The following is a 25,079-nucleotide window of genomic DNA, read 5'->3' as shown; positions in this document are numbered from 1 at the left end:
TAGTTGGAATGTGAGACGATTATCGTCATGGACTCTTTATTCTTGTTGGGCTTTGTTGGGCTGAAAGAGCTTCGATGACATGGCGGTGAGAGCGGAATGTGATCGCCTCTCTAATGGTTCCGACACAAAACAGAGCCATGGAAACACCGTCTCTCTTTGTCTCTTTCTTCGTTTTCCTCTTTCCTTGGCCGTCGGTGAAATCGTTTGGATCGGGTTGAAGGTGAGTCACAAGAGAGGATGGAGATCAATGTTACGATAGTTGTTTGTATCATTGTATGTTTGGATGGAGATCAATGTTACGATAGTTGTTTGTATCATTGTCTTGGTGCTCTCCTTGGCAGTCGGTGAAAGCGTTTCGGTGGCCCGTCGTTGACCGGATTTGAAATCGTTTGGATCGGGTTGAAGATGAGTCACAAGAGAGGATGGGGATCAATGTTACGATAGTTGTTTGTTTGTTGAAAAGACGAGAGAATGAAAGATCAAAAACGATAGTTGTGTTTACAAAAAGACAAGAGAATGAAAGATTTGTTATGGTATCGAAGAAGAAGAGTGAATTTTGATATCTCAAGGAAGAAGAGAGAATGAGTGATGTTGGAGATTAGCATTCTCTCGGGTCTGTATTTATAGGCATTAGGTTCTTCCAAAACAAAAAGGAAACTTTCCATTGTTTCCTTAAAGTTTCCTTTTCTCTTCAACGCTTGTTTCCTTTTTTAATTAGAGTTGACAAAAAAATAAGAAAATCTGAGAACGTTCGAGAGATCTGGACCGTTTATTTTCATCACGTCGCAACTGCGAGATATCGGACGGTGATAATCTAATCTAAACGGTAAGTTTGTAACATTATGTGGGACCGGGACGATCTATCTATTATACCTCTCTCTGTTACAAACAAGCACATGTTAATTATGGAGAAGGAAAGAAGAGATGGAGATGATGATTCTGAACCAATTCTCAATAAACTGTTTATAATGGACATGATGATCTAACAGACATTGGCATTAGACTACCAATGCTAGTCTTTCTATGGGAGATAGATGCCATCAATTGCTTTGGTTAGGACCAGAGCCATCAATTGCTTTGGTTAGGACCAGAGCAATCATGTCATTCATCTGAACACTACATAATCTACAACTCCATGGCTCCGAGGGAAGGTGGTAGTGATAGAATCTTCTATGTTGAATTCCCTCAGAGGTTTGAAGGTGTTGGACCCAAATGATCGTTATGCAAACCACAACACTGTCTTCTTTGATGTTAGTATCAAGTCTGCAAGTCTTGTATCTGCAGGAAAGAGCCATTATAATGGTGTGAGGGAAGATGTCGCTTACCGGGGATGGTCTTATACAATGTTTTAGGTAGTGGGTAACTTCATTTGTGTTTGAGGAGTATAAGCAAGCTATGCAGAGAAGAAGCAAAGAGAAAAAGAGAAACAAAAGAACGAACATAGTATAAAACATTTATCTTTTTTAAGACAATTTTCTCTGATAACCAATGAAAACCAACGAACTAATAAGAAGAACCTTGTGATGATTTAGTAACACCCAACACAAAAAAAGAGAAGCAAAAAGTTCAAATGATTCAAACTGATTCTCTGTAGCATTTAACTTAATAAGATATATAGAAACATCAAAGAGAAGCCAAAGACAGTAGACAGCTTATGGTTAAACTTGTCTTCTCAGACTTGAGCTGTTCCTTCAGTAAACTTGGGGTCCTCACATCTGTACCGTCCATCAGGTCCAATTCCAAATCCTTTTGGATCAGCAAACACATTCTCTAGCAACTGACTGCGGCCGGGCTGTGGACTTGCGTCTGCAAACTCAACTGCTTCCTCCACCAACTCGTCTATCTTTTTCTCTATTGACTTTAGCTCTGCTTCCTTCGCAAGCTTGTTCTCTATCAAATACTTCTTCAGTGCTACGATTGGGTCTCTAGCCGCGTATTTGGCTTTCTCAGCTGCAAAAAATAAAATAAGAAGGTTGTTTCAATCCTTAAATAAACAGTACAAGCATCAAGAAGCAGAAAGGTAGAAGGAAGTTGATATTTACCAGCATCACGGAGCTCATCAGGATCAGCCAAGGAGTGTCCTCTGAATCTATAAGTCTCACATTCAACCAAGGTTGGACCTTCTCCTCTTCTAGCTCTAGTGACTGCCTCTTTAGCCACTTCCCTCACCTTCAACACATCCATACCGTCAACATGAACACCCGGCATCCCAAAAGCAGGACCTTTCTTCCATATCTCGGGGTCAGAAGTAGCTCTCAAGTGAGACATTCCAATCGCCCACAAGTTATTCTCCACAACAAAGATAATAGGCAGTTTATACAGAGCAGCCATGTTCAGACATTCGTAGAACTGTCCATTATTACAAGTTCCATCTCCAAAAAACGCGACAGTGACATCTTCACAATCCTGTTTCAAGACTTCCCTCCTGTACTTAGAGCTAAAAGCAGCACCAGTGGCCACTGGAATCCCTTCACCAATAAAAGCAAACCCACCAAGCATGTTGTGCTCCTTAGAGAACATGTGCATGGATCCACCTTGACCTCTGCAGCATCCCGTAACCTTCCCGAAGAGCTCACTCATAACAGCACGAGCAGAGACACCTTTGCTGAGCGCATGGACATGATCACGGTAAGTACTAACCACTGAATCACTCTTGGTAAGGAGCTTGATAAAGCCAGTAGAAACAGCTTCTTGGCCATTGTACAAGTGAACAAAACCAAACATTTTCCCTCTGTAATACATTTGAGCACACATGTCTTCGAAAGATCTACCTAGTATCATATCTTCATATAACTCCAATCCTTCCTCTTTGGTTATCAACTATTTCAAAACGAATCAAAATTCACAAAGAAACTTAAAGTCTCCAACTTTAATTACTTAATCAACACAACAAATCACAAGGCACATAGAAATCTACTATCTCGAACTATCAATTCTATCACAAATTTCCATAATTACTTAGTTAGGATAAATTCTGGGCCTAAAACTTGTAGAATTGTGAGAAAGTATCAGTCTTTAGGAGAAATGAGAGACGAGAAAGTGGAAGCATACCAGGCTATTATTGGTGGATTGCTTCTCCTTGACAACTTCCTGGACAGCGACGACGGGAGATCGACGGGTGGCGTTGGAGTGATTGAGTCTGCGAGGAGAATTAACGGTGAGGGAACGGGTGGATCCGAGGAAAGAAGAAGAAGAAAGAGGAGCCAATCGGATCGGAAGCAAGAGACGATTCTCTTGAGATCCATGGAGAGGAACCGTGGCAGTGAGCTTTGTGGGAGCAAAAGCCGTCGCCATTGTCAACAATGAGATTAAAAAACTTTGGAGAAAATAAAACTTTCTGGGAAAATAAAAGAGAGCAGAGATGGGCGGAGACAACGAGAGAGACGGAGATGAGAGGCAGAGGAAGCGACGGCTCAATACTTATATTTTTATTTTTCTCAAATTTTGATTTTTGTTCAAAATATGTGTTATTTTCACATTTTGGACCCACCCTTCGTTAACACCAATGTGTGTTTTTTTTTTTTTTTTCTATTGATCTCTTAATTTCAAGATCCGATCTACATATATAATCCTTACTCAACAAAATGAGATTTATTATTAAAAAAAAACTCACCAATGAGAATTGGTTAATCAAGAGTGGAAGGACAAAATTAACAAAATGACAAACACATTTGATATGAATAAATTCAGGTGAATAGCCATACAAATGTTAATTATTACAAACCCAAATGACTCTTTTCAAGTGAGTTTAAGAATGGAAATGTTTTCTTTAGAAAATATAAATAAAAGGAATCACATTTCCAAAACAAAATAAGAAATACTATTCATCACTAATATAATCTTTTGTTATGAGGTAGAAACTATAGATGCAACTACTTTTGACTATAAAAGAAGGAAATTGAATTTAAAACATTCCTACCGTTCTACTAAATTGTGAAAGATGAATGGAATTATAATCCTCTAAACATTACTTTTTTGGTTTTCCTATCTCCCTAACTTCCATATTCCATTACTTTTTGTCCCATTTATCAATATTTCATTTTCACCAGTTGGGAACATATGACAAATAGACGTACAAATGTAAAAAAAACGCAGATGGGTAAGAAGAACAACACTAACATGTTCCCCAATCCACACGGCTAGCCAACATACGATAATAAATGGGCCAGGCTGATAATATTGTATAAGCCCAGTTTCTTTTAATAAGCCTCCCATAATGCTTTAATCTACAACTATATTTAATATTTTGCTTCATTCTCAATAGTGTATGATCGGATCTTTCATTTTTGTCAATAGACCTATATTTCTTAACTGAATTCAGTGGAAGTAGAAAAGTAAACAAAATCACTTCTAACAAAAGAACGAGCCGATTGGTTTGCTCGGAAACTTGAGTTATACAACATATGCTTCAAAAAACAAGTAAACCGTTCTTTAGCCAGACCAAACAAGTAATAATAACTCAGATACGACAAAATATAGTCTCAAATCGAAAAAACCAACTACAAAGAAGAAAAACAAGTGAATGCGTTTAATCGAACAAGCCGAATCCCAAATCTCCATCACTCTCTTCTGCTGGTTCATCCTGCAAAAACAAATTACCAAAATCAGATCAATTTTCAATTACAGAGTCGTTGGAAGAATGATTTTATTTATCGTTGCTATTTCATTTACCTTCTTCTTCTCCTCGGCAGCAGGAGCGGCTGCTGCAGCACCACCGCCAGCAGCTGGAGCAGCAGCTGCAACCGGAGCACCACCTCCACCACCAGCACCAACGTTCATGATGAGATCAGTCACGTTACGTTTCTCAGCCATCTTGGCGAATAGCATTGGCCAGTATGACTCAATACTAACACCAGCAGCTTTCACCAACGTCGCGATTTTGTCAGCCTATCAAACACAAATTCAACGACATAAACAAACAAAAGCAAAGATTATTAACCAATTCAACACAAACTTATAAACCAATTCAAACACAGACAGAAACACAAATACATATTCAATTCCTGACTTAAAACTCTACCAAATCCTTACCACTGCATAAAACAACATATTCACTAAGTTTCTAACAATGAAGTCACAAGAAACGGCTCCAAATCCTTAAACTCCATGACCAATCAAGAATTACAAAATAGAAAAGCAAAAATCAAAGGAAACATACCGTGATAGCAATACCCTCGTCTTCGAGGATCATAACAGCGTAGCTGCAAGCAAGCTCACCAACTGTCGACATTTTATATCCTGAAACGATTCAAGAAAACTAACAAAGATTAATATCTTATTCACAAATCAGAATCCAAAAAACGAAACTTTAAACCCGTTTAGAGCCAAAATTAAAGTGAATCAAACAACCTAGACGATGATGAAATGACAATATAAAAGTATAAACAGATCAGATGGAGAATCATGGAGTACCTTAGAGTAAGGTCGAAAATGCTTTCGCAAGGCGGCTGGAGAGAAATATTTCTAGGGTTTTGATAAAGAGACGGGAGATGCAAAGGTTATAAAGCTTGCGTCCGAGAATTTGATGGGCCGAATAGTTAGGCCCATTTTACAATTTTAGATTTTTAGATATATTTGTATTCAATATTGGGCCTTTTATTCGCTTTTACCTAATAGCCCTGAATAATAAAAGATAAGAGCCCAAATAAAGAGATTTGACTTTGACCAGATTAAAAAAAAAAAAAAAAAAGGTTTGGTTGGGTTCCTAGGGAACGACCACCGTGGTCCATCATGCACGTGACAGCACGAGCTTGGTCAAGCAATACTTGATGGATGTCCTTTTCCAGTAACATAATTCTTCATTTGATGTATTTATAGTCATTAATAATCAATCATATGATCTAATATCATTTTTTCTTGTTAATTTCAACTATGGAGCCTTTTTGTCTAGTACATTCCTCTTTAATGGCGGACCCAGAAATTTTTTTTACCCAGTACAAAATTATAATCATAAATAATTTGTTTTATCATATATACTTTACAAATAAAAATAACAGAAAAATCTCTTCAAAAATAAGAATAAATTTTGAGCAAAACAATTTGTATTTTTAATATTATTCAAAGTTAAACTATTATAATAATAAAATGAACAAATGTTGAAAATGATTAGTTTTTTTTGATGAATTGAAAATGATTAGTTTGAATAGAAGAAACACTTAACATATCTTTAAAATATCTAATGAAATTATTGGTATGCATTTAACAGAGATTGCAATTTCAGCAATTTTACCATAATAAAATTAAATATAAAACTGGGAATAGGATCTTTTGTAGGATTTTATGCTCATTTTGTATTAAATGTTATAAGTGTTCTTAAAACTTTAAGAAAGAAAACAAAAAATTGTATGTTTTTTTCCTTTTAAGTGAAAAAGGTGCAAACGGAAAAAATTAACATGGGTCAATCAATAATTTTTCTCAAAATTAAACCAGGTCACTTGACCTTCCTATTGTCTACGTGGGTCCGCCCATGTTCCTCTTGGTCCCAAAATCACAAGTTATATTAGTTCCCAAACTTTCTATACTTCACAAAATCATGTAGTATAACGGTTTTGTAACATGAAGCTTTGATTCCCAAAACATTATCACAGTTTGGTTGATCTGCTTTATAGTGATATTTCTTAGAGTTAGATTATAAGATGCTTTACTTTCACTAGGAGTAGGCTTATTAGAATATTTCATATTAAGAACTAGAAATTAATCTAATATAGTTTGTAAAGAATGATGGATCAGTCCAGGTAATTAAAAAATGATTACTACAATTTATGTTGAATGTCGATTTATTCTTGGTCATCCTACCATTCCAACCAAATTTAAATAATCGTAGTAAAAAATAACGCATGCGCTAAGCCAAAATTGGCATTTAGTTAAATAAACAGAAAATATGAAAGTAATTTGTAGATTATCGAGCTAAAACAACGTGCAATCTCTCTCCCTATGACCGACCCTATTATCCCGCACGGTATAATCAACATGGACCCAAAAACGAATATATTCATGTTAATATCGATGCAAACAAAATAAATTAATAATATGTATTTGGCGAGAAGATAAATTTATTAAAGAGAAAAATTATTGGTGTCGTGGTTGCAGTAAAGGAGGTGGTCAGACACAGAGCAACAACTTCTTACAAACAAATAAGCAACCAAAGATTATCTGTACTTCCTGTTTCTCTCTCTCTCTCCTTATTTCTGAAAAAATCTAAAGCTCACGGAACAGCGATACATAAAGACAATGGAGTGGTAATATTTTGTTAAGACCAGAAGTAAACACATGGGGAAAAAGAACGGCTCTTCTTCTTGGCTTACCGCCGTGAAACGAGCTTTCCGATCTCCGACCAAGAAAGATCATAATAACGACGTCGAAGAAGATGAGGAAAAGGTTTGTCATTCTTATTAGATCTTATTATTTGCGTACCATAATCAAATTTGAGATTGTTTTTCATTTATTTCTGCTTTGCTCTGTTTTTTTAACAGAAGAGAGAGAAGAGACGGTGGTTTAGAAAGCCATCAACTCAAGAATCTCCGGTGAAGTCTTCCGGTATCTCTCCGCCGCCACCACCGCAAGAATCAGTTAACGCAAACTCACAAACTTCTCCGGAGACAGCACCGAGTTACGCAACGACGACGCCGTTATCGAACGCCGGAAACCCTCCGTCCGCCGTCGTCCCCATCGCCACGTCAGCATCTAAGGCACTCGCACCGAGAAGGATTTATTACGCAAGAGAAAATTACGCTGCTGTTGTTATCCAGACTTCTTTCAGAGGATATTTGGTGAGCAATTATTAATTAGCAATATTTTTACTTAAAAATTTTTTAACCAACTTGAGTTCTAGACCACTTTATAGTGACAATGATGTGTTATACAAGACCTAACATTAAAAGATTGATATTACATTTTATTTTATTTTTGTTTGTTTGGTTTTGATCCAAGTTTTGTTCTTTCTAATTTGGTAAGGCAAGAAGAGCATTAAGAGCATTAAAAGGGTTAGTGAAGCTACAAGCATTGGTGAGGGGTCATAATGTGAGAAAACAAGCCAAAATGACATTAAGATGTATGCAAGCTCTGGTTCGAGTCCAGTATCGTGTGCTTGACCAACGCAAACGCTTGTCTCATGACGGTAGTCGCAAATCCGCGTTCAGCGACTCTCACGCTGTTTATGAATCTCGCTATCTTCAAGAGATATCAGATCGACAATCCATGGTTAGTATAGCCTTTTAGGCCTTGCCTAAACTATAGCATAATTAATTGATGTTCTTATAGTTATAGACATGTTTTGCATATACATATGGTTAAGCTGTTTTTAGCATGCTTGTCTAATTTTGTGGTGCATTCACATAGGTTCTGTAGAATTTGTGTGCCTTGACTGTTTGTTTACGTTAACATTTATTGTATATTTTTCAAATCAACTCACAATTTAAACATCTTAAGCATATATTTTTGTTAATTGTGTAATTTCATATGGTGGCTAATGTCTTTTGGAATTTGGTTATGTATTTATTGTAGTCAAGAGAAGGAAGCAGCGCCGCGGAAGATTGGGATGACCGACCACACACGATAGACGAAGTGAAAGCGATGCTACAACGGAGACGGGACACAGCATTGAGACATGAGAAGACTAATTTGTCTCAAGCTTTCTCTCAACAGGTAAAATTAACTTAACCGGCAAAAATGCTTAAAAGTATATATACAGAACTTGTTGATAACACATTTTCGTTTCAATGGATAGATGTGGAGAACGGTTCGTAACCAATCCGTGGGAGGAGACCACGAGGTAGAACTTGAGGAGGAAAGACCAAAATGGCTTGACCGGTGGATGGCTACCAGACCGTGGGATAAACGAGCTAGTAGTAGAGCTTCGGTTGACCAAAGGGTTTCAGTTAAAACCGTTGAAATCGACGCTTCTCAGCCTTACTCAAAAACAAGAACAGGAAGCCCGAGTCGTATCCAAAGACCTAGTTCCCCATCAAGAACTAGCCACCATTACCAATCCCGCAATAATTTCTCAGCCACTCCATCTCCGGCTCAGTCTAGACCAATACATATTCGGTCAGCTAGTCCACGGTGCCAGAGAGACCCGAGGGAAGACCGGGACCGAGCAGCTTATAGTTATACATCAAACACACCAAGCTTGAGATCTAACTATAGTTTCACAGCTAGGAGTGGATGTAGCATTAGTACCACAATGGTTAATAATGCATCATTGTTGCCTAATTACATGGCCAGTACGGAGTCGGCTAAGGCGAGGATCCGGTCTCAGAGTGCACCGAGGTACCGACCCTCAACTCCCGAGAGGGACCGTGCGGGTTTGGTCAAGAAACGGCTCTCGTACCCTGTACCCCCGCCAGCAGAATATGAGGACAATAATAGCTTAAGGAGTCCAAGCTTTAAGAGTGTGGCTGGTTCACATTTTGGTGGAATGTTAGAGCAGCAATCGAATTACTCTTCATGTTGCACCGAGTCTAATGGTGTTGAGATCTCTCCAGCTTCTACTAGTGACTTTAGGAATTGGCTTAGATGATTGTTGGTGATGCCAAATCAACGGTCACGATCTTATCGTCCTCCAGGAAAAAACATTTTCATTCTAGTTGTGTGAGGTTGAGTTGTATTTGGAAGAAAGATTTATTAACCAATTGATCTGTAACTTTTTAAGATTTTGAAATGTTTAATGATTTAATTTGATTATTATATATACTGTTGAAGTTAGTAGATTTTCAAAAGAATGTTTGTTTGCATTTTAAAAGCCAACAAATTGCAATATGTTAAAATATAGAGTCTGTTTCAGATAACAAATCATCAGATAGTTAAAAGAAGAAGAAATAACAGTGACATATACAAATCTCTCTCTGTTTCTTAAATGAATGGCTTTTAGATCATTTTTTTTTTGGCCTTTTGCAGGATTAAAAATTTTGGCTAAAAAGATTTGAATCATGCACTTTAGCCCCAGAATTACCGTTTTTGATGATTTTGATGCAAAAGTGAGACTCGTAAACCTTTAGAGAATGAGCTAAAAATGTAAAAAGCTGCAACTTTGCTACTTGAAACACGAGCAGAGGACATCACCCCATGTGACATGATTCCCCAACATCACAAGTCTTGTCTTTTTGACGTTCACACACAATTCCATATCACTTTCCACCTCTGATAAATATCTATTGTTTTCTATCCAAGCTTTTTTTTTCTTTTGGAATAATATCATCATTTTGTAAATTAAAATTATATCTAATGTCTATAGTCAGTAAAAACAGAAAAATTGATACACAAATCAACAATGTTTGAGCAAAGAAAAAAAAAACAGTGAAACTCAAACGTTTCTCCAATAAGAAAAGGAGAAACTCCTAAACGGCACGTAGTTAACCTCTGCTGAACTAGAACGGCAGGGGTTGCTAGTTCTGGCAGTTTAAAACCCTTTTATGTCCCATATTTAAAATGGGCTTTTAGGAAAACGACATTAATGGACCTAGACAGTGAACTTATGGGGATTTAAGTGTATGGTAAGAAGACTTCGAAGGTGCGACATATATGATCCCAGCACATGTAGTGGGGGTCATGGTCTTCTCTTACACGGCCCAATGGGCATTAAAGAGATCTACCAAGTACTGAACAGAAAAACATAAGGAGCTGGCATGGTGAAGTAATCAGCCTCCTGGAAAAAGTGGAAAACGTGTTACATTTATTATGCTCAAAGGTCTCGTGCAATGAAGACTACTCAAGACACTGGCAAATCTGACATGGTTTTTTATAAAATTTAATGTTTTTGCTTTTTTTGGTTGTTATATGTTGGCAGCAGCCAACTAGTTATACGCTGATGCTGGTTCAACTAACTTGACCTATACAGAGTTGTTGACCGAACTAATGGTTCAAGGCTTTCAAGAACCAAGAGAAATTGTAATGGAATTGTTTGTATATTTTCTTAGATTCTCTCATTGACTCTCTTCCGTTAGAAGACGAATATACATTCTATAATATGTGGTCGAAATATAACATTATATAATGTTGAGCTTTAAGAAAATGAAAAAAAAAAAAATTAAAATCTATGGAATAGTAGTGGATAACGTTTGGTCCAAAAAAAAAAAATCCAAATTGTTGAATGAATGAATCTACACCACAAATTCGCAGGACAATAGGAAAAAAAAAATAAAAAATCGCAGGACAATAAAAAGAAAAAAGGTGTATAAATTAATTGGAATTTGGAGCCAGCGTAGATTAGTATATTTGACAGTAGTATGCAAGTTATGCTTTATGGGTGTGTCATTCAGATTCAGTCATGTGTGTGAACGCAGGTATAGTGGATTAGAATTCTGTTTGACTTAAGTTAAATTTTCAAATTTCTGGTTTATCAAAAGTGTGAATAATCAACTAACATATACCAAACACACATCCATAAATTAATTAAATTATGATTTTCAATCGACAACTTACATAAAAAAAAAAGAAGAACACAATTACATATAATAATTATCCGGTTCAACAAATCATTGTACAACTTTAACCGGATATTGATCAATCGAACCAGCCCACGCATTACCAGTCATCTCCTCCGTCGAAACTGGTCGTAACGCTTTCCAAACCGCACTATTACACTTGAAACCCGATCCAAACGCAATCTGCCAAAGTCGATCACCAGCTTTAACCCGACCCTTAGCTTCGGTATAAGCCATCTCATACCAAAGCGAGCTACTCGAAGTGTTACCAAACCGGTGCAAAGTCATTCTAGAAGGTTCCATGTGCCAATCTTTGAGATCAAGATTCTTCTGCACTTCGTCTAGAACCGCTCTACCTCCTGCGTGAATACAGAAATGCTCGAAAGCTAGCTTGAAATCCGGAATATACGGTTTCACTTTTAGCTTGAACATCTTCCTTTTGACCAATGAAATCAAGAACATCAACTGTTCCGACAATGGGAGAACCATCGGTCCTAAAGTCGTGATGTTTGTTTTCAGAGCGTCTCCGGCAACAGACATGAGCTCTCGAGCTAAAGAGACACCGATTGTTCCTCTCTCGTCTTCCTTCTGGTACACGCAATTGTAGTTCTTGTCGTCTGATCCTTTATGCGTTCGAACGACGTTGACCAGCGAGTACTTTGACTTCTTCCGGTCTTGTCGGCGGTTAGAAAGGAGAATCGCAGCTCCGCCCATCCGGAAGATGCAGTTGCAGAGGAGCATTGATCGGTCATTTCCGAAGTACCAGTTTAGGGTTATGTTTTCCGTGCTTACCACGACAGCGTAAGAATTAGGGTTTGCTTTGAGGAGGTTGTTTGCGAGATCGATTGAGATTAATCCGGCAGAGCAACCCATTCCTCCGAGGTTGTAGCTTTTGATGTCTTCTCTCATCTTGTAATGGTTCACGATCATCGCTGATAGAGACGGCGTCGGATTGAATAAGCTGCAGTTTACTATTAAGATTCCAACTTCGGCCGGTTTAATTCCGGTTTTCTCGAAGAGGGAATCTAAGGCTCCGAACATAACTGCTTCAGCTTCGGCACGTGCCTCTGACATATTTAGCTTCGGGGGTTTTGACGTTATGCCACGTGGCAGGTAAGTCTCGTCTCCTAAACCGGCCCGGTTCGAGATTCTTTGCTGGAACTGAACCGTGTCATCGGTGAACGATCCATTTTCCTCCGTCATCGTCAAGAACGAATCCACCGATATTTTACGCTCGTCTTCCGGTTTGTAGCAAGAGAAGTCAACTAGGTAAACCGGTTTAGTCCGGTTGGCCACGTAGAGGGTCAAAACGAAGCAGAGGAAAACCAAGCAGGTGAGTCTCGTCGCCGTGTCGAGTTGAACCGCCTGGTTAGACCAAAGCTCAGAGAACGTATCGAACGTTAGACCGGTTAGCTGAACCAGCACGGTTCCGGTCAAGGGAAGAATAATTAGAAAGAAGAGAATGGTGGTGAGGTTGCAAGAGTTGTGAAGACCAAGCTTCACGTATTTGAGCTTAACGGACGTTAACAAATCCGGCAAACGTCTCCGGATTCTTATAACGGCCGATGATGAATCTCGAAACGCCATCTCCGCCGTTAATCTCTCTCGATCCATCTCAATGCTGTTTGTTCTCTCCATCAGTATAGTTTTGGGTCGAAATATTTCAAACTGTAATCAAGGATTAATGAAGAAAAAATGTAAATGATTAATCTTTAGGCAAATTTGGAGAAAGGGAAAGAGAGAGAAAACGAGAATGAGAATTCTAAAATTGGTGGATTAGGAGGATTTTGGTGAAATGAGGGCAAGTAGGAATGGAGAGATATATAGAGTTGCTATTAAGTGCAAGAAAGAGAAAATATAAAAAAAAAATTAATAATAGTATGACTTAACAAAAAATAAAAAGATGGAATAATATTCGAATTTAATGGTGGGTGGTTCCGAGATACTACTATTAGCTCAACTACTTATATGGGACCTTGATATTAAATTAAGTAGTCAGATTATTTGTCATGTTTTGTTCACACGAAATGCAAGTTATAAAAGTCTTAACAAAACCTAGCTGAATCTCATAAGTCATACTATGGTAGATCATAAATTTGGTTATCTTTTTTTCCACACATAAATTAAGGCATCTTAACTTTCTATTTTGGTTTAACCTAATTTGCTAATTACACCACTACAATAACAACAAATTATATGAACGCTTTATTATGTATTTCCTTATAGTTAAACCAAAACGTTTCAGACTCCCATGACGTTTTTCTTGCTTCATTAGCAAGTTTATATATTATATCCAAAAACTGAGTGAGGTAAAGTTTTAAAATTACCTATTGGATATATATTATAAGTTGATGAAATATTTTTTAGTACATTCTAAGTTAAAAGGGAGAACGTGTTTCGATCGAGAAACGTTTCTTTCATTCATGAGAAGCGTTCCCTGTCCAAATTGCAAGAATAAGGGTAGACGAAAGCGTGTCCCAAATATTCAAATTTTGTTATTTTTTGTATAAATGTGTATCCCACATGCATACAAACTCCTTATTATGGGCCATGGTAAATTGATGATAGTGAATTATATTACTTCTTAATATTAACACAAATCGATTTGTTTTTCCACTATATACCATCCCTATTAGCTGTTCCAATATTGTTGTCATTATCATTTATAATTTTGCTGTCTTCATTAAGACGTTTATATAAGGGACCCTTGAACTAATTCCATATTTTAAATTTTATGAAGAAGTAATTAATTTTGGAGTATTTTTTAATCTAGTTTTCGAGTATTTTTGTATCTATAATACAATTGATTGTGCCAAGGTGTCCAAAATAGACCTCGGACGGGTAGTTGTAGCTTGTAGCTTGTAGCTTTGTAGGTAAAATGCTCGGATTTTAGGTCCCAAAGTGGACTTATTATCTCTGTTTTTTTTTTCATTGGGATAAAGTTATTGATAAAATGTAAATTTATTCTTAGTTAATCATTTCTAATGTCGTGATTACTGGGCAATAATAGAGAGAAAGAAAACAAAGAGTAAGACAAAAGGCAGCGACGTCGTTTCGATGAATCGTGATTAGTGCATGAAACACATGTTTCAACAGTACGTACCAACTCTCAAACTTCAATACTAGAACGATCCAGTTCGTCAGATGCTAATAATTCATATAATTGGGTTTGTGTATATGCATGTTCAGTATAATGAACAATGGAGAATTAATCAATAAACAGATCAAAGTATTAATTTGTAAAATAAAGGAAATAATGATAATAAATGGAAGACTAGTACCCATGTGTAGACATAAACCAACAATTAATGTTGGTCGGCTTAATACCAACTAACTAGAAACCAGTCTGTCATCAATGTGTGAATGTACACCCTCACATCTATACAATAATTTAAAAAGGACTAACAATTTAAATGGTTGCAACATAAATAAACGATATAGCCTACATAAAACAAGCGGAAAAAGGTTTAAAAAAAAAAAAAACAAGCGAAAAAGGTTGGTGTTGGCGGTATAATATGAACAGTACTACTAGTATGCTTCAAAATACCGAATGTTCATTAAGTTGAAACTTTCACTAATCATTTTTAACGATTACAGTAATTATTTTGTCTATTTTAATCTTCAGTATAATAATATTATCGATTTTAATGGTTTTCAAAACAAAAAATTTTAGTACTCGATTAATAAAAACTGTGATTGTTATTTCATGCTAATATATGTAAATATAAATATTTAATAACGAGTTTGTCCAAAAAATAAAAAAAATGATCACGAATAATCCAAATCCAATTTGTGAACTATTGAAAAATGTCAATATCATCAATCACCAAATAAATAAAATCTGTCATATGTTTCTGTTGCCATATCGTAGTCATTTGTTATTGAAAAATCTATGGATTAGCAACATAATAGCGACAAATGATCAAGTCTTTTATCCGCCACAATTTCATTGCCAGTTTTATCGTAGATATGGAACAATCTACATCCATATCCTCGGGCCTTGGCTATATTCAACAGTTGTTTTGTTGTAAAATCTCTATTTGAGTTGCAATTTCTGAAAAATGATCGAAATAGAACAATATACTCAGTTATCATTGTGTTTTCCAAATTGTTATCGATATTGTGTCATTGTAACGCGTTGCAACCGTAGCCATAAAGTGACAACATTGTTTCAACTATACTCAAATAGCGAACTTCCCGAGTATGACTAATTGAGTTGTTTAAACTTTGACTTATAGGTTTGACTCAAAATCAAAAGTAAACCAAACCGAGTTTTGAGGATGATCGCATATGGCTATTGGCTAACCTACGGATCTACCTCTATAGCCCACTTCTACGTTTGGCTTTTTTGTCAGCAATAATATTTCTATGTTGCCAACTCTCAGAATTTTTTACTATACATTAAACATGTTCAACTTTAATTAAAAACTTTGAATTGAACAACTTGCTATTTCTTATTTCTTTTGTTCTTCAGCGGCTGCTTCAGTATTCCAGACTACATCCTTTAATCCTGATGAGAAAGAACTGCAAAAGATATTTAAACATAAATAAACCCAATTAAAACAAATAAATCAAAGATGTTAACCGGATCAAAACCGAACCGGTTTTTGATGAAGATTAAACCGAAACACATACACCTTGTGAAACTCGAGGGTATCACCGCCGGTTTTCCTAAGCTCTCCACATGCAACGATGGCGCCACTTCAAACACCTATAAAACCGATAACCAAACCCAAAAAGTTAAGTACCGGTATTCATCAAAACCCGAATACCGTACCAAACCGGGGTGTTTATCACTCCTATCTGTTTTTTTTTTTTTCCTTACCTCTGTAGCTACGGAGAGCTGACCTTTACGACCACTTTTGTTCGAAATTTGATCAAACAATGTTTAATGAATGGGAAAAATGTCATTAAAATCCCCAATTTATTCAAAACGTTGATTTAAATCCTCAACTCATGACGAAACGAAATAAATATCAAACTTATGTTGACTTTCCAAATAAATATTAAACTTATGTTGACTTTCCAAATAAACACCAAACTTTCATTGACTTTCCAAATAAATATCAAACTTCCGTTGACCTGACCATATTAGGTACGACGTTAAGTGGGTTAATAAATCCTCAACTCATGACAAAACGAAATAAATATCAAACTTATGTTGACTTTCCAAATAAATATCAAACTTATGTTGACTTTCCAAATAAATATCAAACTTCCGTTGACCTGGCCATATTAGGTACGACGTTAAGTGAGTTAATAGATCTCGTTAACGGAGGTAATTTTCTGTTAACATATATGTTAATTGATAACGATATTGTTTCATATAACAACAAAACGACGTCGTTTTGTCGTAACGATTGAATTAAATCCCTAAAGACAATCTTAGATCCCCAAATCGAGCAAAATCCCTAACCCTAAATAGAGTATGATTTGAAACTCGGGATTTTATTGAACAGTTACGACAAAACAACGTCGTTTTATGTTTAGAAGGAATACTTGTTAGTGTTTTGATCAACAAACGAACTCTGTTTTAACAGAGTATGAAGAACAAAACCAAAATGAAAAATAGAGTATGAAGAAACTTGATCTTTATTGATAAGATAAAATGTATTACACACAATGATGTTATTGAGTTTGACTCGATCTACTTATACAACACGAAACAACGTGTACGTACATGTGTTAATCGAAAAGACACCACTTTACGTACAGACACAATTATACGTACGTACATTCGTGACTCTTACGTAAATAACTAATTTATATGAATACGAATTTAGGTTATATGACTTAGATGAGATTTGATTATAGTTCAACAATACTGTCATTTTTAATTAGCGGGTCTGTTAACAGAGAATTAATCCCGTTAATATTGTCTGTTAACTCACTTAACGTCATGCCTAATATGGCCAAGTCAATAAAAGTTTGGTGTTTATTTGGAAAGTCAACATAAGTTTAATATTTATTTGGAAAGTCAACATAAGTTTGATATTTATTTCGTTTCGTCGTGAGTTGAGGATTTAAATCAACGTTTTGAATAAGTTGGGGATTTTAACGACATTTTTCCTTTTAATGAATACACAAAGATATTAATTGACACAGAGAAAATCAAGAAGAAGAACAAACCTTGTAGTTGTCTTTACGGACATTGAAGCCCAGTGGCTTTGCGGTTTCTTCCATTTTCGACATTATTTCACTTGCAGATCGTTGAGAAGTAAACAACAACTCAGCTTTAGTTAGACAAAAGCATATGCATGATTTTAGAAAATCAAGACATATCATTACCTTGCAAATCATCGATTTCTTAGTTTCATAATCAGATATCCAGAATTTCAATAAGTTCTTCAAACCCACAAGATACATTAACTAGTGGCATATTTTACATCAGTCATAAGTAAAAAAAAAATTCCACAAATTAGATTTTTAGAAGATTGAGGAAAAAGCTTACATACTTTCTGCAACAACAAAAACTAAAGCCGATTAAATTAATAAAAAAACCCCAAAAGTTTACAAATTAAGGAAACTTAAAGCCTAATGATTTCAACATCTCAACAGAGCTCTGACTTTGTTTAACCTTGTCTTCTTGAACCTTATCACCGGAGTTTCGAAGCAGAGCTTCAATAATTTCTTTGAAAGGAATAATCTCTTCTTTCTTTTTCTCTTTCTCTTTCTCTTTATCTTTCTTCTTCTTCTTTCTTCCGTCTTCTTTCCATTTTCCACCACCCCATTCATATGATGGATCCATCCACGGCGGCAACACTCTCCTTGCCGATGATTCTCCGGCGACGTTTCTTTCCTTGTCTGAAACCCTAGTTTCGATCTCTTTCGGTTGATTCGGTCTCGCGTAATCAGATTCTGGTGGAACAGAAACCATTACGACTCTTTCTTCCGGATCCACCGGAGGAGTTAAATCCCAATCACCCAAAATCTCTTCTGAACTCTCTGTATCTGAACGTTTCTCCATTCTAAAAAACTTCGTAATCCGAAATCGGCTAAACTGTTGTTAAAGAGACTTTATGGGCTTTTGACAAAAAAAAAAGAGACTCTATGGGCTTTTTGATTTGAAAGATTAGACAACACTGAGAACTTGTTGGACGATTAATGTTGGTCGGCTTTATACCAAGTTACCAACTAAGAGCAAGTCCAACGGTGGCCCTAAAGAGACTCTTAAACTATGAATCCTTAAGAAAAAAGCAAAAATTAAATTTAAAATGTGAATTAAGCTAAGGAACGTACCTAATCTTAGAGTTTTTTTTTGTCTGCAAGAGTTCCATACGTGTCAGTTTCTCATGATTTGTGGACTGAGAAAACAAATTAATTTTTTCTTTCCCGTTTCATTTCACGATCTCTCTCTCTTCTCTTGTGTTCTCCGAAGGCGACAGAGAAAGAACAAGGTCTCGATCATCATCATCCGACGGTGGATCATCAAATCGGAAGAGAAAATCCGAAGAAACTTGATTGTGTAGATCGTGATGAATTTGTTTTTTTTAGATGTTATCGAAATTAGGGTTTGTCGAATTGGGAATTGATGAAAGATAAATTAGGGTTCTTTGATGTAAACGCAATTAGGTTGCTTTGAATACATAATCAGTCTCTTTCTTCGTTATTAGACATGATTAAAGACGATTTTTTGCCTTTAGATTGTTTGTTTCCATTCGGATTTGATATCAAGTTGAATCTCTGTTTTGTATGTCTCTCTGTTTCTCTGAAGAAGAGCTAGACATAGGTATGGTCCACTTTTGATGTCCTTCCGTGATGCAATATTTGAGTTTGGCGTATGTCTCTGATCTTTTTCTTTTTGACGTTTTGAAGATGACATTGACATCGACGATCATCATCATAGTCAACAACAAGAGAAGCCTAAAGAACAAGGGATATTGTCACGGCTTAGTAAGCAGAAGATGGTGAATAGGTTTAGCAATTTCAAAGGTAAGCTGAAAAAGATGGCAACTAAGAATGAGAAGAGTGTTGTAACCAATGAGAAAAGCATGAGGAGAAGACTTTGTATGTCAAAATTACCTTTCATTTTGTTTTTCCATATTGCTAAACAATACTGTAAATACTTTCTTCAAAGTTATACAAGTGTGAGAGTTTTTCACAAGTTCTTTCGAAGATTAGACAATGGATAGTTGCATTATATAACAGAGCAGTGATCTTAATTTCAATCGCAATTTCATAACCAGTGATTCAGTTTCACCAAAGATGATAACAACATTGAATGCTTTAAGTAGGACCAAGACAACCACAACATCAGACCAAAACCAATATTCTCCTTCAGAGAATTATTTCCTTTTCACAAGTGTGTTGGAATTTTCACCAGTGATAGATAGAGAGCAGAATAAGCTTGCAAACACATGATATCATCTCATAAAATGTAGAATTGAAGCTCAAAGCGAAATCCAAAGCTAAAGACTAATCCTTATTCCGATTTTGATTTGTATTTTTTTATATATTTATGTTATGTATGTTTAAAATTTTAAGAAATTGTAATAACTATTAAGTTTTATCACATAAAAATAAAAAATGTGCTAATTTTTCATTTTAAAAATAATGTTTTTTTTTAAAGAAAGTAAGAAACCCACTTAAGGACTCTACCATTGGACAAACAAATTTTTAAGGATTCATCAAAAACTCTTAACCTTAAAATTGTCATAATTTATGATTAAAATATGTTTAAGAATCCTTTTAAAGACTCAACCATTGTTGTTGCTCTAACTAGTAACTTTTTTTTTTTTTAACAAAACCAACTAACTAGAAACTACTCCGTCATCAATATGTGAATGTACACAATCACATCTTACACAATAATTTTAAAAGGTTGCAACATAAATAAACGACATAATAGCCTTACATGCGAAAATAGTATTATCGATTTAATGGTTTAAAAGGTTGCAACATAAATGAATCTTCGGTATAATAGTATTATCGATTTAATGGTTTTTAAAACAAAATTGTTTAATTTTTACCGATTATTTAACCTTGATTACCTGTTATCTATTGCTATAATATATGTAAATATAATATTTGATCTTGAATTATCCGAATCCATTTGGTGCCAAGAAACTACTAAAATTCGATATTGAAAATGTCAATATCATCAATCGCCAAATCAATAAAATTTGTCATATGTTTCTGTTGCCAAATCGTAGTAATTTGTTATAGAAAAATCTATGGATTAGCAACATAATAGTGACAAATCATCAAGTCTTTTTTTTACCGCCACAATTTCATTGCTAGTTTTATCGTAGACATCGACAATCTATATCCATATCCTTGGCTATATTCAACATTTGTTTCTGTTGTAAAATCACTATTTGAGTTGCAATTCCCATTTATTAACCAATCCCATTAGTACAAAACAAAACTCTCTTCTTTTTTTTTTTGAAAAAAAAATCAAAATAAAACTTTATACTCAGTTTTATTTGGTAAGTAGATTTATAGCTAAAATAACTTTTTTTTGCCTCTCTTTAATTATTCTATCGTTGTGTTTTCCAAATTGTTATCTATGTTGTGTCATTGTAACGCGTTGCCAACAGTAGCCATAAAGTGACAACATTGTTTCAACTATACTCAAATAGCGAACTTCCCGAGTCTGACTAATTGAATTGTTTGAACTTTGACTTATAGAAGTAAACCAATCCGAGTTTTGAGGATGATCGCATATGGCTATTGGCTAACCTACGGATCTACCCACTTCTAGGTTTGGCTTTTTTGCCAGCAATAATATTTCTATGTTGCCAACTCTCAGAATTTTTTACTATTCATTAAACATGTTCAACTTTAATTAAAAACTTTGAATTGAGCAACTTGCTATTTCTTATTGCTTTTGTTCTTCAGCGGCTGCTTCAGTATTCCAGACTACATCCTTTAATCCTGATGAGAAGGTTTTGTAGAACTGCAAAAGATATTTAAACATAAAACCCAATTAAAACAAATAAATTAGAGATGTTAACCGGATCAAAAACCGTTTTTTTTTGATGAAGATTAAACCGAAACAAATACCTTGTGAAACTCGAGGGTATCACCGCCGGTTTTCCTAAGCTCTACCACATGCAACGATGGCGCCACTTCAAACACCTATAATACCGATAACCAAACCAAAAAATTAGATACCGGTATTCATCAAACTGGGATATTTATCATTCCTATCTGTTTTTTTTTTTCTTACCTCTGTAGCTACGGAGAGCTGACCTTTACGACCACTTTTGTCTCCTTTCATTTTTATCTGCGATTTGATCAAACAATGTTTAATGAATACACAAAGATATTAATTGACACAGAGAAAGTCAAGAAGAAGAACAAACCTTGTAGTTGTCTTTACGGACATTGAAACCTAATGGCTTTGCGGTTTCTTCCATTTTCGACATTATTTCACTCGCAGATCTTTGAGAAGTAAACCGCGTTTCTTTCTTCACAAGTTGCTGCGACCAACAACAAATCAGCTTTAGTTAGACAAAACCTATGCATGATTTTAGAAAATCAAGACAAACTGTAAGTAGAAAAAAGTTCGTACCGCTTGCTTCTCGAACAAGTTTTCAAGACTGAACTCGCTTGAGCTAGAGATAAGTTCGAAAGCGTTCATGGATACCGGTTTCTCCTTCTTCTCTGTTACAAGACATTCCTAGAGTAGTAGCACAAAACAGTAATATTAGTTGGTAATACAATACATTCCTAGAGTACACATTCAGATGGAGAATTGGTGGTTTTTCACCTTGGAGTTACTAAAAGCAGCATCAACATCATCTATGGTTATGTCCTCATCATCTTGGTCAAATGATGGCGGCTTGTACCCTTTCTTGAACCATTCATCTTCTAGTAGCTCTGCAATACTTATTCTCTGCATTTCAGAAAATAAGTACATAGTTAAGCTCTTGCACAGTTTAGACCATTTGATGTATGGTTGGCAGCATCTCATGTTCACATTTGACAACTATTCATTCATGTAAGAGGCACTTACGGTTATAGGATTGGGTTCGAGAATGCGCTTAATGACTCTCTTGGCACCTAGAGAGAACCATGGTGGGCAGCTAAACTCAGCCTTGCATATCTGAAGTATATGATGTTACACACCAAAGATGAGACTAGAAAAGTACTGCAGAAAAAGTAAGTAAGAAGCAGAGGAAGAGAAATGTTTACACGTACACGTTTGTATAATGTCATGAGATTTGGCTCATCAAAAGGCAAGTAACCAGCCATGAGCACAAAGAGAATAACACCACAAGACCAGACATCTGCTGCTGCACCGTCATAGCCTTTGTCTGACAAAACCTGCCCGCAAATCCAACAAAATGCATATATCTTAATATACATCATAAATAAAGAAGATTCTGCAAATGAAGTCTACATATACATGACTCTATCTCATTTGTTAGATTTTCTTCCTTTTTTAAAAGTACTTCTTGAATTCCTTAAACCCTTATTTTCCAACGAGAATCTACAGATTATTTCATATACTTTGCCTTTTAAAGTGCAGAAAGCTAGTATATAATACCTCAGGAGCAACGTAGTTTGGCGTTCCACAAGCTGTGTGAAGCAAACCATCTTCCTGCATTCAAAAGAATAAGGCTTAGAACACTTCATTCAAATTGATATCTTGGTTATATATATCAGAAATTAATTGCCAAGTTTCCATGATCTCCAAGTGAAAAATCAAGTGACATTACCCGAACTTGTCGTGAGAAGGCGCTTAGCCCAAAATCAGAGACTTTTAAAACCCCATTTGCATCAAGGATAAGATTTTCAGGCTGCAACAAGAAACAGGTCATAAGATGAAACACATGATGAATATCATAATATAGGAGGAAATAAGAAGACCGCACAAAAACAAAATAAAAGACCTTGAGATCTCTGTGGTAGACACCTCGACTGTGGCAGTAATCCACAGCATTGATGAGCTGCTGAAAATATCGCCGAGCTTCATCCTCCTTAAGCCTCCCTTGTTGCGCCTATGTATCATTCAAATCCAAGAATAACATAAGTAAGAAGAGAGAAAGACAGAGAATATCTCAATATTTGTGAAGAGAAAAGAAAGGAAGAGTCTCTAAGTTAGGTTACTTACGATTTTATCAAAGAGTTCACCTCCATTGACAAGCTCAAGAACGATATAGATCTTCGTTTTGCTTGCCATAACCTACATATAGAGAGATGTTTTACACGCTAAGATTCAAAACTTTATCTAAGTATATAGGAATGATAACTAATTAGATTCATACCTCAATGATTTCAACCACATTTGGATGTTTAATCAATTTCATCGTCGATATCTCTCTTTTAAGCTGCACAACAACAACAACAACAACAACAAAAACTTTATGCTCATTATATCTTCAAGATCTTGCTCATAACTTCCAATCATAGCATACAAAACTAAATCTTCTTCAGATTCCATCGAACCAAAATAAAAAAACAAAGATCAGCATCGTATACATAGATAGATTCCAAGATCTTCAAATTCGTATATACAGAAGCAGAACATTCATACAAATTACGATATTTTTTAATATTAGTTTAAAACTTTAATCAATCATTAACCTTAATAACCTAACCCCAACCTAGGACATGTGGGTCCGTAATCACGAAATTAAACTGTTCTTTATACATAAAAAAAAAAAAAACAAATCCATAATCTTTACGTGCTTTCGTAATCAAACCAAACACAATTACGACACGAACCTGTTCGACCATTTTGTGACGGAAGACCTTTTCTCGGTCAAGGATTTTGATAGCGGCTTGATCTCCGGTGACGGTGTTCCTCGCGTATTTCACCTTAGCGAAGCTTCCTTCTCCTAGAGTTCTTCCCATCTCATAATTCCCTACTCGCGTCCTACTCGCCGGCGTCGTCGCCTTCCTTCTGCTCCCACTCATTTTCTTCTTCTTCCGATTGAGAAAATCACAAAACTCAACGGCTCTCGATCGGCGGCAAATCTTTCAATGTGATCCTCCGAATCTCTTCTCTCTTCCTAGTGGCTGGTTTTAAGGCGGACGAGAGGAAGTGGACGAGCGAGAGATTTAATAGGAGAGAGTGGGATTCACGCGCGTCATGTGGGTCCTATGCGCCACGTAATGTCAAAATATTATTTTGCTGTTCCGCGTCAGTCCCGTGTATTTGTACTTGTGTACGTACATTCTTCATTTCATATAAATTCCACAAATCTTTTTCTATTTTTTTTGTAAACTCCAATCTAGTTTAAATTTATGTGGATATGGTTTTATTTTAAGGAATGTGATTTGATGTCCTTAATCTTTTATGTATATGAGTATATCTTTCAGTGATCTACTCATGTTCAAAGTTAACTGTTATCATATTTTTTGATAAAATTGTATGTGCCATCGTTTTCATGTAGAAATTATTCTCAAAATATAACTTTTTTTTCTTCTATATATAGTTAGAAGTTGGAAACTATCTAAGAAAATAAATACATATATCAAATGATTGTAGTTAAATGATTATTGTTATCTTGGTCAAAATTTCTAAACTGAATATTCGCATATACTTATTTTTGTAGAAATACTGAATTTTATGTAGCTGTTTGTTTTTGTTTGTCAGAATTTTATGTAACGGTTCTAAAATTGATTATTAGAATTTATATGTATGATAAAGAATAAAAACATAACTGAAATATGTAGTTGATCTTTCCATGTGAGCAAAAGTAACTG

The 25,079-nt window shown here is 35.6% G+C and overlaps 6 protein-coding genes and 2 long non-coding RNA genes across 8 annotated transcripts; 2 read left to right on the top strand and 6 right to left on the bottom strand.

Moving 5' to 3' along the window:
* Nucleotides 1–1,425: 1,425 nt before the first annotated feature.
* LOC9325449 (pyruvate dehydrogenase E1 component subunit alpha-3, chloroplastic) lies at nucleotides 1,426–3,406 on the bottom strand. Its single transcript, XM_021011418.1, has 3 exons — nucleotides 3,052–3,406; nucleotides 2,043–2,820; nucleotides 1,426–1,950 (listed from the first exon to the last, which is right to left on the bottom strand). The coding sequence occupies exons 1-3, from the start codon at nucleotides 3,292–3,294 to the stop codon at nucleotides 1,673–1,675; spliced, it is 1,299 nt and encodes a 432-aa protein (XP_020867077.1). The 5' UTR covers nucleotides 3,295–3,406; the 3' UTR covers nucleotides 1,426–1,672.
* A 929-nt stretch (nucleotides 3,407–4,335) lies between these two features.
* On the bottom strand, nucleotides 4,336–5,506 carry LOC9328150 (60S acidic ribosomal protein P1-3). Its single transcript, XM_002889338.2, has 4 exons — nucleotides 5,413–5,506; nucleotides 5,159–5,238; nucleotides 4,672–4,887; nucleotides 4,336–4,582 (listed from the first exon to the last, which is right to left on the bottom strand). Exons 2-4 carry the CDS (start codon nucleotides 5,228–5,230, stop codon nucleotides 4,529–4,531), a joined length of 342 nt encoding a protein of 113 aa, XP_002889384.1. The 5' UTR covers nucleotides 5,231–5,238; nucleotides 5,413–5,506; the 3' UTR covers nucleotides 4,336–4,528.
* Nucleotides 5,507–7,016: 1,510 nt separating this feature from the next.
* On the top strand, nucleotides 7,017–9,707 carry LOC9325448 (protein IQ-DOMAIN 1). The gene is made up of 5 exons (XM_002892041.2): nucleotides 7,017–7,377; nucleotides 7,473–7,769; nucleotides 7,954–8,199; nucleotides 8,503–8,643; nucleotides 8,726–9,707. The coding sequence occupies exons 1-5, from the start codon at nucleotides 7,270–7,272 to the stop codon at nucleotides 9,515–9,517; spliced, it is 1,584 nt and encodes a 527-aa protein (XP_002892087.1). The 5' UTR covers nucleotides 7,017–7,269; the 3' UTR covers nucleotides 9,518–9,707.
* A 1,599-nt stretch (nucleotides 9,708–11,306) lies between these two features.
* Nucleotides 11,307–13,306, bottom strand: LOC9325447 (3-ketoacyl-CoA synthase 1). Its single transcript, XM_002889337.2, has one exon. The coding sequence runs from the start codon at nucleotides 13,056–13,058 to the stop codon at nucleotides 11,472–11,474; it is 1,587 nt and encodes a 528-aa protein (XP_002889383.1). The 5' UTR covers nucleotides 13,059–13,306; the 3' UTR covers nucleotides 11,307–11,471.
* A 2,746-nt stretch (nucleotides 13,307–16,052) lies between these two features.
* Nucleotides 16,053–16,286, bottom strand: LOC110224581. Its single transcript, XR_002329082.1, has 2 exons — nucleotides 16,246–16,286; nucleotides 16,053–16,131 (listed from the first exon to the last, which is right to left on the bottom strand). It is a non-coding gene; the product is annotated as an uncharacterized LOC110224581 (long non-coding RNA).
* A 1,441-nt stretch (nucleotides 16,287–17,727) lies between these two features.
* Nucleotides 17,728–18,516, bottom strand: LOC9328149. The gene has a single exon (XM_021010858.1). The coding sequence runs from the start codon at nucleotides 18,385–18,387 to the stop codon at nucleotides 17,938–17,940; it is 450 nt and encodes a 149-aa protein (XP_020866517.1). The 5' UTR covers nucleotides 18,388–18,516; the 3' UTR covers nucleotides 17,728–17,937.
* Nucleotides 18,517–18,560: 44 nt separating this feature from the next.
* On the top strand, nucleotides 18,561–19,421 carry LOC9325446. The gene is made up of 2 exons (XR_002329081.1): nucleotides 18,561–19,149; nucleotides 19,236–19,421. It is a non-coding gene; the product is annotated as an uncharacterized LOC9325446 (long non-coding RNA).
* Nucleotides 19,422–20,967: 1,546 nt separating this feature from the next.
* LOC9325445 (CBL-interacting serine/threonine-protein kinase 9) lies at nucleotides 20,968–24,539 on the bottom strand. The gene is made up of 14 exons (XM_021010854.1): nucleotides 24,096–24,539; nucleotides 23,636–23,698; nucleotides 23,482–23,553; nucleotides 23,261–23,368; nucleotides 23,087–23,167; nucleotides 22,915–22,968; nucleotides 22,566–22,691; nucleotides 22,381–22,470; nucleotides 22,135–22,260; nucleotides 21,937–22,044; nucleotides 21,728–21,844; nucleotides 21,592–21,648; nucleotides 21,426–21,500; nucleotides 20,968–21,318 (listed from the first exon to the last, which is right to left on the bottom strand). Exons 1-14 carry the CDS (start codon nucleotides 24,285–24,287, stop codon nucleotides 21,241–21,243), a joined length of 1,347 nt encoding a protein of 448 aa, XP_020866513.1. The 5' UTR covers nucleotides 24,288–24,539; the 3' UTR covers nucleotides 20,968–21,240.
* Nucleotides 24,540–25,079: the final 540 nt, after the last annotated feature.

The sequence above is a fragment of the Arabidopsis lyrata genome (assembly GCF_000004255.2).
Source record: "Arabidopsis lyrata subsp. lyrata unplaced genomic scaffold ARALYscaffold_1, whole genome shotgun sequence".
Lineage (NCBI taxonomy): Eukaryota > Viridiplantae > Streptophyta > Magnoliopsida > Brassicales > Brassicaceae > Arabidopsis > Arabidopsis lyrata.
The sequence above is the reverse complement of the archived record's forward strand: the minus strand, read 5'-3'. Positions and strand labels throughout refer to the sequence as shown.

Bases quoted from the DNA above. Each gene is read 5' to 3' on its own strand.
- LOC9325448 (XM_002892041.2), top strand. From the start codon at position 7,270: ATGGGGAAAAAGAACGGCTCTTCTTCTTGGCTTACCGCCGTGAAACGA. The intron at 7,770-7,953 runs GTGAGCAATTAT...TAATTTGGTAAG, and splicing joins CTTCTTTCAGAGGATATTTG to GCAAGAAGAGCATTAAGAGC. The intron at 8,644-8,725 runs GTAAAATTAACT...TTCAATGGATAG, and splicing joins CTCAAGCTTTCTCTCAACAG to ATGTGGAGAACGGTTCGTAA.
- LOC9325447 (XM_002889337.2), bottom strand. From the start codon at position 13,058: ATGGAGAGAACAAACAGCATTGAGATGGATCGAGAGAGATTAACGGCG.
- LOC9325445 (XM_021010854.1), bottom strand. From the start codon at position 24,287: ATGAGTGGGAGCAGAAGGAAGGCGACGACGCCGGCGAGTAGGACGCGA. The intron at 22,261-22,380 runs GTAAGTGCCTCT...TCTGAAATGCAG, and splicing joins TCGAACCCAATCCTATAACC to AGAATAAGTATTGCAGAGCT. The intron at 22,045-22,134 runs GTGAAAAACCAC...CTACTACTCTAG, and splicing joins CTGCTTTTAGTAACTCCAAG to GAATGTCTTGTAACAGAGAA.
- LOC9325449 (XM_021011418.1), bottom strand. From the start codon at position 3,294: ATGGCGACGGCTTTTGCTCCCACAAAGCTCACTGCCACGGTTCCTCTC. The intron at 2,821-3,051 runs GTATGCTTCCAC...GTTTTGAAATAG, and splicing joins AATCCACCAATAATAGCCTG to TTGATAACCAAAGAGGAAGG. The intron at 1,951-2,042 runs GTAAATATCAAC...TATTTTTTGCAG, and splicing joins TGATGAGCTCCGTGATGCTG to CTGAGAAAGCCAAATACGCG.
- LOC9328150 (XM_002889338.2), bottom strand. From the start codon at position 5,230: ATGTCGACAGTTGGTGAGCTTGCTTGCAGCTACGCTGTTATGATCCTC. The intron at 4,888-5,158 runs GTATGTTTCCTT...TGTGTTTGATAG, and splicing joins ACGAGGGTATTGCTATCACG to GCTGACAAAATCGCGACGTT. The intron at 4,583-4,671 runs GTAAATGAAATA...TTGTTTTTGCAG, and splicing joins CTGCCGAGGAGAAGAAGAAG to GATGAACCAGCAGAAGAGAG.
- LOC9328149 (XM_021010858.1), bottom strand. From the start codon at position 18,387: ATGGAGAAACGTTCAGATACAGAGAGTTCAGAAGAGATTTTGGGTGAT.